Source organism: Scyliorhinus torazame, chromosome 11 (assembly GCF_047496885.1).
Source record: "Scyliorhinus torazame isolate Kashiwa2021f chromosome 11, sScyTor2.1, whole genome shotgun sequence".
Classification (NCBI taxonomy): domain Eukaryota; kingdom Metazoa; phylum Chordata; class Chondrichthyes; order Carcharhiniformes; family Scyliorhinidae; genus Scyliorhinus; species Scyliorhinus torazame.
Window position 1 is genome coordinate 145,361,936 of NC_092717.1, and position 16,739 is coordinate 145,378,674.

General features: G+C 48.8%; 1 protein-coding gene across 6 annotated transcripts in view; it reads right to left on the reverse strand.

Annotated features, from left to right (window-relative positions):
* The window catches only part of efr3a (EFR3 homolog A (S. cerevisiae)), a 235,163-nt gene that overhangs the window by 64,113 nt on the left and 154,311 nt on the right, over nucleotides 1–16,739 (reverse strand). For all 6 annotated transcript variants that reach the window (XM_072467858.1, XM_072467857.1, XM_072467854.1 and 3 more), the window contains one exon: nucleotides 4,257–4,429. In XM_072467858.1, coding sequence (XP_072323959.1) covers nucleotides 4,257–4,429 — 173 coding nt within the window. The remainder of the gene's footprint in view (nucleotides 1–4,256; nucleotides 4,430–16,739) is intronic.

Here is a 16,739-nt window from a genome sequence, read left to right on the forward strand (position 1 = left end):
TAAGATTGATGAGCTACTGTCACAGAAATACAATGTTCTGGCTAGAGGCCTAACTCAAAGGAGGGCAGGATTGGGGTTAAATATTCCTTCATAAACATGCTCAGGAAAGACAGGAAAAGTAGGGGAGTGATGGCAGCACTGATTAAGGAGAGCATTATATTATATCCAAATATAGCAGGGCAGCATGGTGGCGCAATGGGATTAGCCCTGCTGCCGCACGGCGCTGAGGTCCCAGGTTCGATCCCGGCTCTGGGTCACTGTCCGTGTGGAGTTTGCACATTCTCCCTGTGTTTGTGTGGGTTTCGCCCCTACAACCCAAAGATGTGCAGGGTAGGTGGATTGGTCACGCTATAATATTGCCCCTTAATTGGAAAAAATGAATTGGGTACTCTAAATTTATTTTTAAAAAACAAAGAAAAAAGAATATTATATCCAAATATATACTGGGATAAAGGGCAGGCAGCGACAAGACTTCCTGGAGTGTGTCCAGGAAAAGTTTCTACAGTAGTACAATTCCAGTCCAATGCAAAGAGGCACTGCTAGACCTGGTTCTTGATTTTTCCAAGTGTCAGTAGGACAACATTTAGGGGGACAGTGATCATTGTACTCGTCAGTGATCAAGGTTTAGGCTGACTATAGAAAAGGACAAAGAAAAAGCCAGAGTAGGAGTAATTATGGGTCTGTTTGAAAGCAGACCAAGGCAGACCAGCAGCACGGTTCGATTCCCGAACAGCCTCCCCAAACAGGCGCCGGAATGTGGTGACTAGGGGCGTTCCACAGTAACTTCATTTGAAGCCTACTTGTGACAATAAGCGATTTTCATTTCATTTCAATTACCTGGGGGAAAGCCAACTGCAGAGGCAAGAACGGATTTGAGCTGAATTAATTGGAGTCAAAGGTTGTTAGGCAAAATGATGGCTGAACAATGGACTACCTTCAAAGAAGAGATAGTTTTACAGTCAAGGTATATTCCCTCGAAAGGGAAGGATTGGGGAACTAAAGCTAGGGCACCCAGGCCGAGAAAAATGGAAAGAAGATGATAAAGAAAAAAAACTGTGCTCATGACATGCCAAGTAGAAAATACAATTGAGAATCAGGCTGAACATAGAAGGTTCAGAGTGGAGGTGAAAAAGTAAATGAGAGAAACAAAGAAGCGGGTAGAAAAAGAGACTAGCAGCCATCATAAAAGGGAATCCCAAAGGTTTCGATAGATATATAAATAATAAAAAGGTGGTTAAGAAGTAGGGCTGGTTAGGAACCATAAAGGGGATTTAAGCCTGGAGGCAGCTGGTGCTGTAGAGGTGTTAAATGAATAATATGCATCTGCCTTTATTGAGAAGGTGCGACCCATCATGAAAGAGGAGATAATTCAGACACTAGTGGGATTTAAAATTGATAAGGTGGTTGTATTGGTGAGGCTGTCTATACTTCAATTTGACTAAACACTTGAACTAGATGCATCCAAGGATACCAAGGGAAGTGTGAGTGAAATTGCAGAGGCACTGGCCATAATTATTTAGCCTTCCTTTGAGCCGGGTGGTGTCAGAGAAGCGGAGAATTGCAAACATTAAACTGTTGTTCAGCAAATAGTGTAATGATAAGCCCAGCAATGATGGACCTATTAATTTAACTTTGGTAGTGGGGAAACTTCAAGAAAAATAATCACACTCCTGATTTGTGCAATGTAGGGATGGACAGGCTTTGGAGAGTCAGGTGGTGAGTTATTCGCTGCAGAATTCGTAGTCTCTGACCTGCTCTTGTAGTTACAGTATTTATATAGATAGTCCAGTTCAGTTTCTGGTCAATTGTCACCCCCAGGATGTTCCCCAGTGGGGAATTCAGTGATGGTAATGCCATTGAATGTCAAAGGGCGATGATCTGATTCTCTCTTATTGGAGATAGTCATTGCCTGGTATTTTTGTGGCGCAAATATGTTACTTGCTACTCGTCAGCCCAAGCCTGGATATCGTCACGTGGATTGCTTCAGTGTGAGGAGTCACAAATGATGAACATGTGCAATCATTAGCGAACGTCCCCACATCTGACCTTATAGAACATAGAAAGATACAACACAGGACAGGCCCTTCGGCCCACGATGTTGTGCCGAACTTTTGTCCTAGATTAACAACAAATTAATCTACACTCCATCATTCTACCGTAATCCATGTACCTATCCAATAGCCGCGTGAAGGTCCCTAATGTTTCCGACTCAACTACTTCCACAGGCAGTGCATTCCATGCCCCCACTACTCTCTGGGTAAAGAGATGTTATGTTGGAAGGAAGGTCGTTGATGAAGCAGCTGAAGGTTGGGCCTAGGACACTACCCTGAGGAACTCCTGCAGTGATGCCCCGGGACTGAGATGACTGACCTCCAACAACCGCAACTATCTTCCTTTGTGCTAGATATGTCTCCAACCAGTGGAGCATTTTCCACTGATCCCATTGACTCCAGTTTTCTTAGGGCACCTTGATGCTATACTCGATCAAATGCTGCCTTGACGTCAAGAGCAGTCACTCTCACATCACCTCTAGAGTTCAGCTCTTTTGTCCATGTTAGAACAAAGGCTGGAATGAGGTCGGGAGCTGAGTGACCCTTGTGGGACCCAAACTGAGCAGGTTATTGCTAAGTACTGCTTTATAGCACTGTTGAAGACCCCTTCCATCACTTTACTGACGATTGAGAGTAGACTGATAGGGCGGTAATTGGCCGGGTTGGATTTGTACTGCTTTTTGTGTACATGACATATCTGGGCAATTTTTCACATTGTCAGGTAGATGCCAGTGTTGTCGCTGTATTGGAACAACTTGGCTAGGGGTGCGACAAACTCTGGAGCACAAGTCTTGAGTACTATTGCCTGAATACTGTCAGGGCCCATAGCCTTTGTGGCATCCAGTGCCTTCAGCCATTTCTTGATATCACATGAGGTGAATCAAATTGGCTAATAAGACATACCGTATGCTAGGCTTTATTAATTGAGGCATACAGAATAAGAGCAAGGTGGTTATGTTGAATTTACATAAAACTCTCTTTCAACTTCAGCTGACGTACGGTGTCCAATCCTGGGCAGCATACTTTAGGAAGAATGCGCATTCAGGGAGAATGATTCTAGGGATAAAGAACACAACTTATGAAGAGAGATTGAAGAAGTTGGGGCTATTTTCCTTGGAGAAAAGCTGGCTGAGAAAATTTGGTGCAGATATTCAAAATCATGAGGGGTCTGGACAGGGGGGAGAAATTATCCCCACTTGTGAAAGGATCAAAAATCACAGGGCACAGATTTAAAGTAATTGGCAAAAGCAATATGATAGAAAACTTTTTCATACAGTTTGTGGTTAAAGTTTAGAATGCCTGTGTGGTGGAGACAGGTTCAATTGAAGAATTTCAAAAGGGAAGCAGTCAGTTATCTGAAATGGAAGAATGTGTAGGTTGCAGGGAGGTGGGAGAATGGTGCTAAGGAAACTTTTCATTTGAAGAGTCAGTGCAGACATGATGAGCCAATTAGCCTCCTTCTGTATCTACGATTGCATCTTACATAGGCAGGAGGGGAAATGTCTAATCCATGTGGGAACTATATGCAAGGTTAAGGAAGCAAAGCTACCTACAAACTTATTTTTAATTCATGCAAGAAGATGGTAGCACAGTGGTTAGCAGGGTCCCAGGTTTGATTCCCGGCTTGGATCACCGTCTGCGCGGAGTTTGCACGTTCTCCGTGTCTGTGTGGGTTTCCTCCGGGTGCTGCGGTTTTCTCCCACAAATCCCGAAAGATTTGTTGTTAGGTAATTTGGACATTCTGAATTCTCCCTCAGCGAACTCGAAAAGGTGCCGGAATGTGGTGACTAGGGGCTTTCCACAGTAACTTCATTGCAGTGTTAATGTAAGCCTACTTGTGGCATTAAGATTATAAAAAATGTTTTTTTACAGCATCCATAAATGTTAGTAATTCAATCGTTTCCATAGTAATTCAATCTTCAGAAATGCCTCTGCATAAACCAGTCTTCTCATTAGAAGATACGGTTTGATACTTTTCTCAAATTCTGGAATTATTGTATCTCCATATAAAGATACAACAAGAATGCCAGTACTGTATTCTATTCTTATGATTTAAAAAAAATGAATTGGGTCACATTGAAAAGATTTTAACTCGGAGGTAATCCACACTGCAACGGGAAATTCATGTTTTGCATTTCAGTACATGTATGTGAACAGAATATACAAGCATCCATACATAGAAATGTTCAAACAAAAATATTTTACCTCATTCCTTTGAGTTTTGCCTTGTTCTCATGACGATCAATAAGACTGTGTAGAATATGTAGCACAAGTTGTCTTAGTTCACCATCTTCCATTAGAGAAACTGATAGTATGGGCTCCAAAAAGGGAGATGGAAGGGCAGCTGCTATACTTTTGGCCTTATATCCTGAAGTCACCTAGCATTAACAGAGAAAGAGTAAACAAATAGATTTCTTCAGATTTCTACTGGCTATCAAAAAGACAAGGCAAAATGAGCCATTAGTCTTCTGGTTTATTCATCCTCCAGTTCATCTCCACTTTTCCGATTAGGAAGATGCTTATTTCAGAGACATCTTTATCAAGATAAACCGCCGGTTTCTTGTGTAAAATTAATGCGAAATTAGGAAAGATGTTTTTCCCTTTGGCTTTCTGTACTGATGAAGGCAACGTTGATGAAACATCTCTCTGCATAATAGTTCAGAAAAAAATTAGCTATAAAATGGACATCATGAATCCTTTCTTTAAAATTTTGTTCCAGGTTCCAAATCAACAAAGATAATCTGTGACTTCTGCAATATATTCCCTCATGGAAAAATAGCAAAAACATTACTCTACTGATTGTGAAAAAACTGGTCAAAGTGGGTCAACATTTATTAATTCTGGACTCTTTTCATTAGGATTACATATAGTCAGTCAATCTGCTAAGTTAATGTGCTGCAGATATTCTCTATTTGGATCTACTGCTGATTTCATAGAATCCCTACAGTGCAGAAGGAGGCCATTCAGCCCATCGAGTTTGCACCGACCCTTGGAAGGAGCATCCTACCTAGGCTCACGTCCCCACCCTATCCCTGTAACCCAGTAACCTCATCTAACCTTTTGGACACCAAGGGGCAATTTAGCATGGCCAATCCACATAACGTGCACATCTTTGGACTGTGGGAGGAAACCGGAGCACCCGGAGGAAACCCACGCAGACACGGGGAACAATGTGCAATCTCCACACAGCCAATCGCCCAAAGCTGGAATTGAACCTGGGTCCCTGGCACTGTGGGGCAGCCATGCTAACCACTGTGCCATCCATTCCTTTGATTTTTTTTCCCCCCCTCAATTTTACCTTGCCACCATTTTGATAATTTCTCAAGCAAGATAAAGAAAAACTTTCCATAGTCATCTAAGTTGGAACTGTACTCAAATAGCCAAATATCCCCTCAATGCTTGAAAATTATATGTGAATTTACATGCATTGTAACATGATGTAATTCATAATTTGTTAGAGCTTCCAATCTTAAGAGAGCCAGTGTGTAAATGTAAAACAGAAGTAACACCCTTGTCATGCATTTTGGAGAGGAGAGGGACTTTTTTTCATTTGTTTACGGGATGCGAGCTTCTCTGGCAAGGCCAGCATTTGCTGTCCTTATCTAATTGCCCTCAAAAAGGTGGTGAGCTGCCTTTTGAACTGATGCAGTCCATTTGGTATTGGAAGGGAATCCAGGATTTTGACTCCACAACAGTGTAGGAATGCTGAAATTGTTCCAAGTTAGGAAGGTGCGTGGCTTGGAGGGGAACTTGCAGGTGATGTTTCTATGTGTCTGCTGCTCTTGTCTTTTAGGTGGTAGAGGTCACATGTTTGTTGAAGTAAGCTTGTTGAGTTGCTGCAATGCATCTTGTAAATGATGCACACCTACATCACTGTGCATCAAAGTTGGAGAACGAATCGTGGATGGGATGCCAATCTTCAGTGGTTGAGCTTCTGTTGGAACTGCACTCACCCATGCAAATGCAGAGTATTTTATTACACTCCTGACTTGTGTCCTGTAGACGGTGGACAGACAATGGGAAGTCAGGAAGTGAGTTGCCTCTGACCCTTGTAGCCACAATATTACATCGTTGGTCCACTTAGGTTTCTAGTCTATGGTTCCATGATGTTAATTCAATGATGGTAATGTCATTGAATGTCAAAGTGGAGTCGCTATATTCTTTCTTGTAGATGGAAATGCCTGGCATGCGTGTTTCAATAATGTTACTTGGGCACAGAAGGCAGAGGGTAGCAGTAGAAGGGTGCTTTTCTGAATGGAAGGCTGTGACTATCGACGTTCCACAGGGATCAGTTCTGGGGCCTTTGTTGTTCGTGGTGTATATAAATGATTTGGAAGAAAATGTAGCTGGTCTGATTAGTAAGTTCACAGACGACACAAAAATTGGTGGAGTTGCGGATAGTGAAGAGGATTGTCAGAGGATACAGCAGGGTATAAACAGGTTGGAGTCTTGGGCGGAGAAATGGCAGATGGAATTTAATCCGGATAACAGAGGTAATGCACTTTGGAAGGTCCAATGCATGCAGGAATTACACAGTAAATGGTAGAACTCTTGCAAGTACTGACAGGCAGAGAGTTCTGGGCGTGCAATTCCACCGATCACTGAAAGTGGCAACACATGTGGATAAGGTGCTCAAGAAGGCATACAGGATGCTGACCTTCATCGGTCGGGCATTGAATATAAAAATTTGCAAGTCATGTCGTAGCTGTACAGAACCTTAGTTCGGCCTCATTTGGAATATTGTGTACAATTCTGGTCGCCACACTACCAGAAGGATGTGGATGCTTTGGAGAGGGTACAGAAGCGGTTTACTAGGATGTTGCCTGGCATGGAGGGCATTAGCTATGTGGAGAGATTAGATAAACTTGGTCTGTTCTCACTGGAATGACAGAGGTTGAGAGGTGACCTGATAGAGGTCTACAAGATTATGAGTGGCAAGGACAGAGTGGATAATCAAATACTCTTTCCTAGGGTAGGAGAGCCAAGTACTAGGGGACATAGGTTCAAAGTGGTTGGGGTAAAGTTTAGAACAGGTGTGCGTGGCAAGTTTTTTTTACACAGGGTGATAAATGTATGGAACACGCTGCCTGGGGAGGTGGTGGAAGCAGGTACGGTAGCGGCATTTAACGGACATCTAGACAAATATATGAATAGGATGGGAATGGAAGGATACGGACTCCGAAAGTGCATATGGTTTTAGCTTAGGCAGGTACCCTGGTCGGCGCAGGCTTGGAGGGCCGAAGGGCCTGTTCCTGTGCTGTATTGTTCTTTGTACTTTCCAGCCCAAGCCCGAATGTTGTTCAGGTCTTGCTGCATATGGGTACAGACTACCTCCGTATCAGGAGTCACTAATGGTACTGAACACTGTGCAATCAGTAACTATTTCCACTTCTGAACTTATGATAAGAGGAAAGGTCATTGATGAAGCAGAAGAAGGTGATTGGGCCTCAGTCACTACCCTTAGGATCTCCTGCACTGACATACAAGGGCTTGAATGATTGGCTTCCAACACCATAACCACTTTCCTTTGTAGGTAACCTTCTTAGGCAGTCTATGATCGAGGATGACTTTCTTCCACTGATTCACTGCGTTCTCAAATAGCTGATTTAAGTCCAATAAGCGTTCTACAGTCTCTGCCGCATGCAAGACTGGCTGTGCTTAAAGCGTTGGGTAGATGGTTTCATGGAGGTTTGTACGCTTCCTCCAATACCTCAAAATTGCCTCTCCATGACCCCAACTAGTGGAGAGTTTCCCCGATTTCCACGGACTTCAATTTTGCTAGGCCTCCTTGATGCCACACTTGGATAAAATTAACTCAGCCTTGAGTAGATTCAATGACCAATTCAATTCCACTACTTTCTGGGAAAAATAATTCAAAGACCAATAACCTCAGAAAGAAATTCCGATATCAGTCTTCCTCAGAACGTTTTAAAATTTATGATGATTTATGGGCGGTGCTGGCTGTTGCCCATCTCTAATTGCCCTTAGACTGAGGGGCACTTCACAGGGCATAAGAGTCAACCACATTGTTGCCAATCTGGAATCACATGCAGGCCAGATCAGGGAAGGATGGCAGATTTTATTAGTAAACCAGATGGATTTTTACGACAATCGACAATGATTTCATGGTCATTATTAAACTTTTAATTCCGGTTTTTGTTTAATAGAATTCAAATTTCACCATCTGCCATGGTAGGATTTGAACCCAGGTCCCCAGAGCATTACTCTGGATCTCTAGTCCAGTGATAATACCACTACGCCACTGCCTCCCCATGTCTGGCCACTGTGACCCTTAGATACCCAACAAGAGAGAACTAACGTATTTTCAATTATACCCTTTTTCCTGATATCATGCGGAATGAATCAAATTTACTGAAGCTTGACATCCTTGGCCTCAGAATGAGGCCAAGTTGCATCATCCGCTTGGAATCTCTGGCCGAAGATGGTTGTAAATGCTTTAGCTTTGTGTTTTACACTGATGCTCCGGGCTCGCCCATCATTTAGGATGGAGATATTGTAGATTTGTGGAGCCTCTTCCTCCAGTTAGTTGTTCAATTGTGCAGCACCATTCATGACGGGATGTGACTGTGCTGCAGAACTTATTTCAGATCTTATCTCTATCTATCGCATGCTGATTCCGCTGTTTGGCATGCATGCAATCCTGTTTGTAGCTTCACCAGGCTGGCACCCTTTAAATTTTAAGGTGACCTGGTGGTGCTCTTGCACTCCTAACTGAACCAGGGTTGACGCTTGTGCTGGGTGGCAATAGTAAATTAAAGAATATGTCGTTACAGATTGCCGTTGAATACAATTCTTCTGATGGTCTATAGTGCCTCCTGGATGCCCATGTTAGAGCTGCTATATCTATTCTAAATCACTCCCATTTAGCACGCTGGTAGTGTGACATGACATGATGGATAGTAACTGAAGGTAAAGATTGGGCATCATCTTCACAAGGACTGCGTGACGGTCACACGGAGCAATACGGTTTTGGATTGATGCACCTGCGACAGGTAGACTGGTGAGGGAGATGTCGTAAGATTTTCCCTCACCACCTGTCCCAGGTCTACTTTGGCAAATGTGTCTTTTAGGATTCAGCTCGCTTCGTCAGTACTACTGAGCCACTCTTGGTGGACATTGAAGTTTCCCCACCCACAATACATTACGTGCCCTTGCTACACTTATGGGTTTCTTCCAGTTGGTGTTCAACATAAAGGAGTACTGATTTATTAGCGGAGGGTGGGCTTTAAGTGATAATCAGCAGGAGGCTCCCTTGCCCATGTTTGATCTGACACCATGAGACGTCACGGTGCCCAAGTCAATGTTGAGAACCCCAGAGCAACTTTCTCCCAAATGTGTACCACTGTGCCACTGCCACCCCCACCTCTGGTGGGTTTCTCCTACTGTTGCGAAAGGACATATCCAGGGATGGTGATGGAGGTGTGTTGGGTATTGGGTGTAAGATATGAATCCATGAGCATGGCTATGTCAGGCAGCTGTTCAACTTGTCTATAGTTCTCCCAATTTTGTTGCAAGCCCCTAGATATTAGGTGAGGACAACCTTTCAGGGTCAATTGGGCTAGATATGTTGTCCTTTCCAATACCTAGTTTGATGTTATGGTTTTAAAAAAAAATTTAAAATACCCAATACATTTTATTTCCAATTAAGGGGAAATTTAGAGTGGCCAATTCTCCTAAATCTGCACATCTTTGGGTTGTGGGGGTTTAGACCCACGCAGACACAGGGAGAATGCATAAACTCCACACGGTCAGTGACCCGGGGCCAGGATCGAACCTAGGTCCTCGACAATGGTTTTTATTTTCAACAACAGATAGTTTTGTCGTCACCATAATTTGAGACTAGCTTTTAATTCCATTTTTATTAATGAATTGAATTAAAATTCCACCAACTGCCATGGTGAGATTTGTACATATCTCGAGAGCCGCAGACAGGGGGCGGGATTCTCCACTCCCGCGCCAAAGTGCCCACGCCGTCGTGAACGCTGTTGAGGTTCACGACGGCGCGAAACGGCCCCGATCCAGACCGATTCAGGCCCCGACAATGGGCTAGGATCGGGGCCGCGTCATCTACACGCGCCAGGCCTTGTCGTCGCGTAAAGGCAGCGCCACATAGATGACGCGGCCGGCGCCAACCCGCGCATGCGTGGTTGCTGTCCTCTCAGGGTCCGCCCCGCAAGAAGATGGCGGACGGATCTTGCAGGGCCACGGAAGGAAGGAGGTCCTCCTTCAGAGAGGCCTGCCCGACGATCGGTGGGCACCGATCGCGGGCCATGCCACATTTGAGGTACCCCCTGGTGCAAGATCCCCCCTCCGCAGGCCGCCCCACCAGCGTTCCCGCGCTGTTCCCGTCAGCAGCGACCAGGTGTGGACGGCGCCGGGGGGAACCTGCCGTTTTGGCCTGGCCGCTCGGCCCATCCGGGCCTGAGAATAGCAGGGGTGCCGGAGAATCGCCATTTTGGGCGTCTCTGGCGATTCTCCGGCCTGCGGAACCCGACGGGGCCGTTCCCGCCGCTTGGGAGAATCGCGGGAGGGCGTCGGACCGGCGTCCTGGGAAATTTTGGCGGCCCAGGCGATTCTCCCAGCCGGCACGGGAGTGGAGAATCTCGCCCAGGGCCTTTGGATTACTAGTCCAGTATTTTACACTAGTGTGTTCTAGCAAGACACACTGGCTATACTTAGGAACCTCTTAATAGTTGTTGAAGTGGCATTAACAAAGCCTCTACCAAGTTTTGTGGATAGTTTCAAATCACATTTTAAGGTGAAATTAGTGTTTAAGTAGCAACACATTCACGTGGAGTGAAGATAAATGTATTGGGATATAAGTAAACGTGAAATAAATTCCATGCTTGGCCAATGGAAAACTCAAATTATAAATGATTACTCATTTTCTACTAAAATATATTAACTAAAATATATACAAATTTCCTTTCCTCTCTCAATATGCAACTGTATTGCATGAAGCATTCATAACGTGAAGACAGAGTTCCTGCACTTTTTACTGGTTTAGTTTACTTTTCCAGTTCCTGTAAGATTTAAAAGTTTTGATTTAATGCAGAACACTTAACATGGAACTCAAATGGAGAATGCACCATGCTCGAATGGAGGCTCAAGAATAATTATGTGAGCATCCTTGGATATGATACAAAGGCTGCCAATGTTACACCACTGGTCAAAAATGAAGAAAGGGGAGACTTCCGGTTGCGGCTATGCAGAGCTAAGTCGCACGTTCGGCAGCTCCTGTTTGGAACGGACTTTTCAGGGCCCCCAACGACATTTTTTCGACATTTCCCGGTGTGGGAAGATGACTGCAACATTCCCCCGACAGTGCATGGCTTGGACCAGGAGCTGGGCGACTAAAAAAGTGATGTTGAAGCCAAAGAAAGTGCAAGGGAAGAAGAACAAGATGGCGGCAGGCAGGGACCAGGCAGCGTGGATCAGTGGGCGCAGGAACAGCAAGAGGTTATCCAGCGCTGCTTCAGGGAGCTCAAAGCGGACCTGCTGGAGCCGATGAAGGCTTCTATGGATAAGCTGCTGGAGACCCAGACGGCCCAGGGGGTGGCGATCCGCGAGGTTCAACAAAAGATCTCAGACAACGAGGACGAGATCTTGGGCCTAGCGGTAAAGGTGGAGGCGCACGAGGCGCTCCACAAGAAATGGCTGGAACGGTTCAAGGAGATGGAGAATTGGTCGAGGCGGAAGAATCTGCGGATCCTGGGCCTCCCGGAGGGGCTGGAGGGGATGTGAGGGCCTATGTGGTCACCATGTTAAACTCGCTGATGGGAGCGGGGACCTTCCAGGGGCCCCTAGAGCTGGAAGGGACCCATAGCGTGCTGGCGAGGAGGCCCAAGGCTAACGAGCCGCTGTTAGCGGTGTTGGTGCGGTTTCATCGGTTCGCTGATCGGGAGTGCGCACTCAGGTGGGCCAAGAAAGAGAGGAGCAGCAGCTGGAAGAATGCAGAGGTCCGAGTATATCAGGCCTGGAGCGTGGAGGTGGCGAAGAGGAGGGCCGGGTACAACCGGGCGAAGGCGGTGCTGCACAGGAAGGGGGTGAAGTTTGGTATGCTGCAGCCGGGGTGTCGGTGGGTCACCTACAAGGACCGGCACCATTATTTTGAGTCCCCGGAGGAGGCGTGGACCTTTGCTCAGGCCGAAAAGCTGGACACAAACTGAGGGTCGGGTTGGGGGGGTCGGGCGTGGGGATGGTCAGGGATTGTTGTTGCTGTGTTACAGTTTGAGGGGGGGTTCTTTGTTCTGGTTTAGTTTTGGTTCGGTGTTGGTGGTTAGGGCACTGTTTTGGTTGGGTCTGTCGGGTGGGCTCTTGGAGGGGGCCAAGTAAACGGAGTAGGGGGTGGATGGCCGGTAGGGGGGGGATGGGGCCCCGCGGGGGAGGGTGAGGCCCGAGTTGGGGGTGAGGGGACTGGGCCAGTCAAAGGAGCTGCGACAGAGGAGCGGGGCCGGGCAGGTAGAAAGCGCGGGAAAATTAGAGGGGGCGTGGCCGGGAAAGCACTGGTTTTTCCCCGTGCTTGGGATGGAAGGGGTAGGCGGAGAGCCTGCTGGTGGGTAATCAAGAGGGAGGGCAAGTCCCACAATGGGAGGAATTGAAGGAGAGGCGGGAGCGGCCGGGGTCAGCAGGAGTCAGCTGACTTGCGGGAGGGCAATGGGGGGAGCAATGCAGCTAGGAGGGGTCCGAGCTTTGGGGGGGGGGGGGGGGGGGAAAGAGCTGGGTTGCTGCTGGCATGGTCAAGGGGGAGCTGGAGCGAGTAGAGGGGGTTGGGACAATGGTCTGCTGCCGTGGGGAAACGGGCCGGGCGTGGGGTGCGGGCGCATGGCTGGCCGAGGGGGGGTTATGGCTAGTCGGCGGGGGGGGGGGGGGGGGGGGGGGTAGCCCCCTGATCCGGCTGATAACCTGGAGGGGGCTGAACGGGCCGGTTAAGCAGGCCCGGGGGTTCGCACACCTGAAGTGGCAGAAGGCGGATGTGGTCATGCTCCAGGAGACACACATGAAGGTGGCAGACCAGGTAAGATTGAGGAAGGGGTGGGTAGGTCAGGTGTTTAATTCGGGGCTGGATGCCAAAAATCGGGGAGTGGCGATCTTGGTGGGAAAGAGGGTGTCGTTCGAGGCGTTGAGCATTCGGCAGGTACGTAATGGTAAATGGTAAGCTGCAAGGGGAAAGGGTGGTGCCCCGAACTGGGACGATGCGGGTTTTATGCGGCGCATGTTGGATCATGGACTTGGAAGTGGAGGGCCTAATAATGGGGGGGGGGGGGGGGAGACGACTTTAACACGGTGTTAGATCCGGCACTGGATCGCTCCAGGTGTAGGACGGGTAGGAAGCTGGCGGCGGCTAAAGTGCTGAGGGGGTTTATGGACCAGATGGGAGGGGTGGACCCTTGGAGATTTGCAAGGCCGGGGACTAGGGAATTTTCATTCTTCTCGCACGTTCATAAGGCCTATTCCCGGATTGACTTTTTTGATATGAGCAGGGCGCTGATAGCTAGAGTAGAGGATACCGGGTACTCGGCGATAGCCATTTCGGATCACGCCCCGCATTGGGTAGACCTAGAGCTGGGGGAGGAGGGGGACCAGCGTTGTGGCGCTTGGAGGTGGGGCTGTTGGCGGACGAGGAGGTGAGCGAGCGAGTCCGAAGAAGCATAGAGAGATACCTGGAGGCCAACGATAACGGGGAGGTCCGAGTGGGGATTGTCTGGGAGGCGCTGAAGGTGGTGGTTCGGGGAGAGCTGATCTCCTTTAGGGCCCTCAAGGAGAGGAGGGAGCAGAGGGAGAGGGAGAGACTTGTGGGGGAGATGGTGAGGGTAGACGGGAGGTATGCGGAGGTGCCGGAGAGACTGTTGAGGGAGAGGCGTAGCCTCCAGGCCGAATTCAACCGGTTGACCACCTGGAAGGCGGAGGCGAAGTGGAGGAAAGCCCAGGGGCGATTTATGAAGATGGGGAAAAGGCAAGTCAGATGCTGGCGCATCAGTTTTGGAAGTGGGACGCAGATAGGGAGATTGGGGGAGTTAAGGATGGGGGAGGGGGGGGGGGGGGGGGCGGGGGGTGCGGAGTGGGGTTAGCATCAATGGGGTCTTCAGGGACTTTTATGAGGAACTGTATCAGTCCGAGCCCCCACTGGAGGAGGGAGGAATGGGCCGCTGTCTGGATCCTGAAGCGGGACAAGGATCCCCTGCAGTGTGGGTCTTACAGGCCGATTTTATTGTTAAATGTAGATGCCAAGGTGCTGGCGAAGGTCTTAGCCATGAGAATTCAGGTCATCCACGAAGGGTTCGTGAAGGGGAGGCAGTTGAACGCAAATGTGCGGAGGCGAGGCAGAGATAGTGGTGGCGACGGACACAGAGAAGGCCTTCGATAGGGTAGAGTGCGGGTACTTGTGGGAGGTGCTGAAGAGGTTCGGGTTTGGGGAGGGGTTCGTCAGGTGGGTTAAGCTGTTGTACGAGGTCCTGACGGCGAATGTGGCCACGAACAAGAGGAGGTCTGGGTACTTTCGGTTGCATCAAGGGATGAGGCAGGGGTGTCTCTTGTCCCCCCTGCTCTTCACGCTGGCGATTGAACCCCTGGCTATGGCACTGAGGGACTCGAGGAACTGGAGGGGGCTGGTGCGGGGTGGGGAGGAGCATAGGGTGTCGCTCTATGCGGACGACTTGCTGCTATATGTGGCGGACCCGGTGGGGGGAATGCCAGAGGTAATGAGGATCCTCAGGGTGTTCGGGGATTTCTCAGGGTACAAGCTCAACATGGGGAAGAGCAAGTTGTTCGTGGTTCACCCAGGGGACCAGGAGAGGGGGATTGGCGAGCTTCCATTAAAAAAGGCGGAGAGGAGCTTCAGGTATTTGGGGGTCCAGGTGGCCAGGAGCTGGGGGGCCCTGCAGAGACTTAATTTCACGAGGCTGGTGGAACAAATGCAGGAGGAGTTTAAGAGTTGGGACGCGTTACTGCTGTCCCTGGCGGATAGGGTGCAGTCAGTCAAGATGACGGTGCTCCCAAGGTTTTTGTTCCTGTTCCAGTGCCTCCCCATTCTTGTCCCAAAGGCCTTCTTTAGGCGGGTCAACAGGAGCATAACGGGGTTGTGTGGGCGCGAGGGACTCAGATGGTGAGAAGGGTGTTCCTGGAGCGGAGTAGGGATGGGGGGGGGGGGGGGGGGGTTGCTGGCGCTGCCCAACCTCTGCGGGTACTTCTGGGCCGCCAATGCGACGATGGTGCGCAAGTGGGTGATGGAGGGGGTGGGGGCGGCATGGAAGAGGCTGGAGACAGCCTCTTGTGAGGGTACGAGTCTGGAGGCGCTGGCAACGGCGCTGTTGCCGCTCCCTCCAATGAGGTATACCACGAGCCCGGTGGTGGCGGTTGCCTCAGAATTTGGGGGCAATGGAGGTGGCACAGGGGGGAAATGGGGGCCTCGGTCTGGACCCCGATACGGGGGAACCACCAGTTTGTCCCAGGGAGAATAGATAGAGGGTTTTCGGGGTGGTACAGGGTGGGAGGTTCGCGAGCCTGGGTGAGCTGGAGGAGAAGTACGGGCTCCCCACGGGAAACGTCTTTAGGTATCTACAGTTAAGGGCGTTTGCCAGGCGGCAAGTGGTGGAATTCCCGCTGTTGCCGCCACGCACGGTACAGGACAGGGTGCTCGCGGGGGCGTGGGTTGGAGAGGGGAAGATCTCGGCAACATTGCAGGTGATGCAGGAGGAGGCGGCCTCGGTGGAGGTGCTGAAAGGTAAGTGGGAGGAGGAGTTGGGGGAGGAGATCAAGGAGGGGCCGTGGGCAGATGCCCTGGGGGGGGGGGGGGGGTGAACTCTTCCTCTTTGTGCGCGAGGCTCAGCCTCATGCAGTTTAAGATGCTGCACAGGGCACACATGACCGGGACAAGGATGAGCCAGTTTTTTGGGGGTGGGGACAGGTGTGTTAGGTGCTCAGGGAGCCCAGCAAACCACACCCATATCTTCTGGGCATGCCCAGCGCTTGAGGAATTTTGGAAGGGCGTAGCGAAGACAGTGTCGAGGGTGGTAGGATCCAGAGTCAGGCCGGGCTGGGGGCTCGCAATATTTGGGGTTGCAGAGGAGCCGGGAGTGTAGGAGGCGAAAGAGGCCAGTATTCTGGCCTTTGCGTCCCTGGTAGCCCGGCGAAGGATTCTCCTTCAGTGGAAAGATACGCGGCCCCCAAGCGTGGAATCCTGGATCAACGATATGGCGGGGTTTATTAAATTGGAGAGGGTGAAATTTACCTTAAGGGGATCGGTGCAAGGGTTCTTCAGGCAGTGGCAACCTTTCTTGAACTTCCTGGCAAAACGGTAGACAATGGTCAGCAGCAGCAGCAACCTGGGGAGGGTTCTATTTTATTTATTTTATTGTATTTTTATTTATTTTTGTTTGTCTATACTGGGGGATCTGAGGGGGTGTATATATTTGCTCTGTTTGCTGTGTGTTTCGGCGGGTGTTAATTTATTATTTACGTATGGGGGAGGGGGGCACGGGGTTGTTTTGTTTTGTATTTAATTCTATTGGGTTCCTTTTACATTTTGTTGTTGATATTTTGTGAAAACTTTAATAAAACTATAGACAGTAGCCTAATATTAGTTGTGTAAAAAGCTTTAGAATCTGTAATAGAAAGACATATGATAATAAAGGACAATCAGCATGGATTTGTAAAAGAACTCTGTCT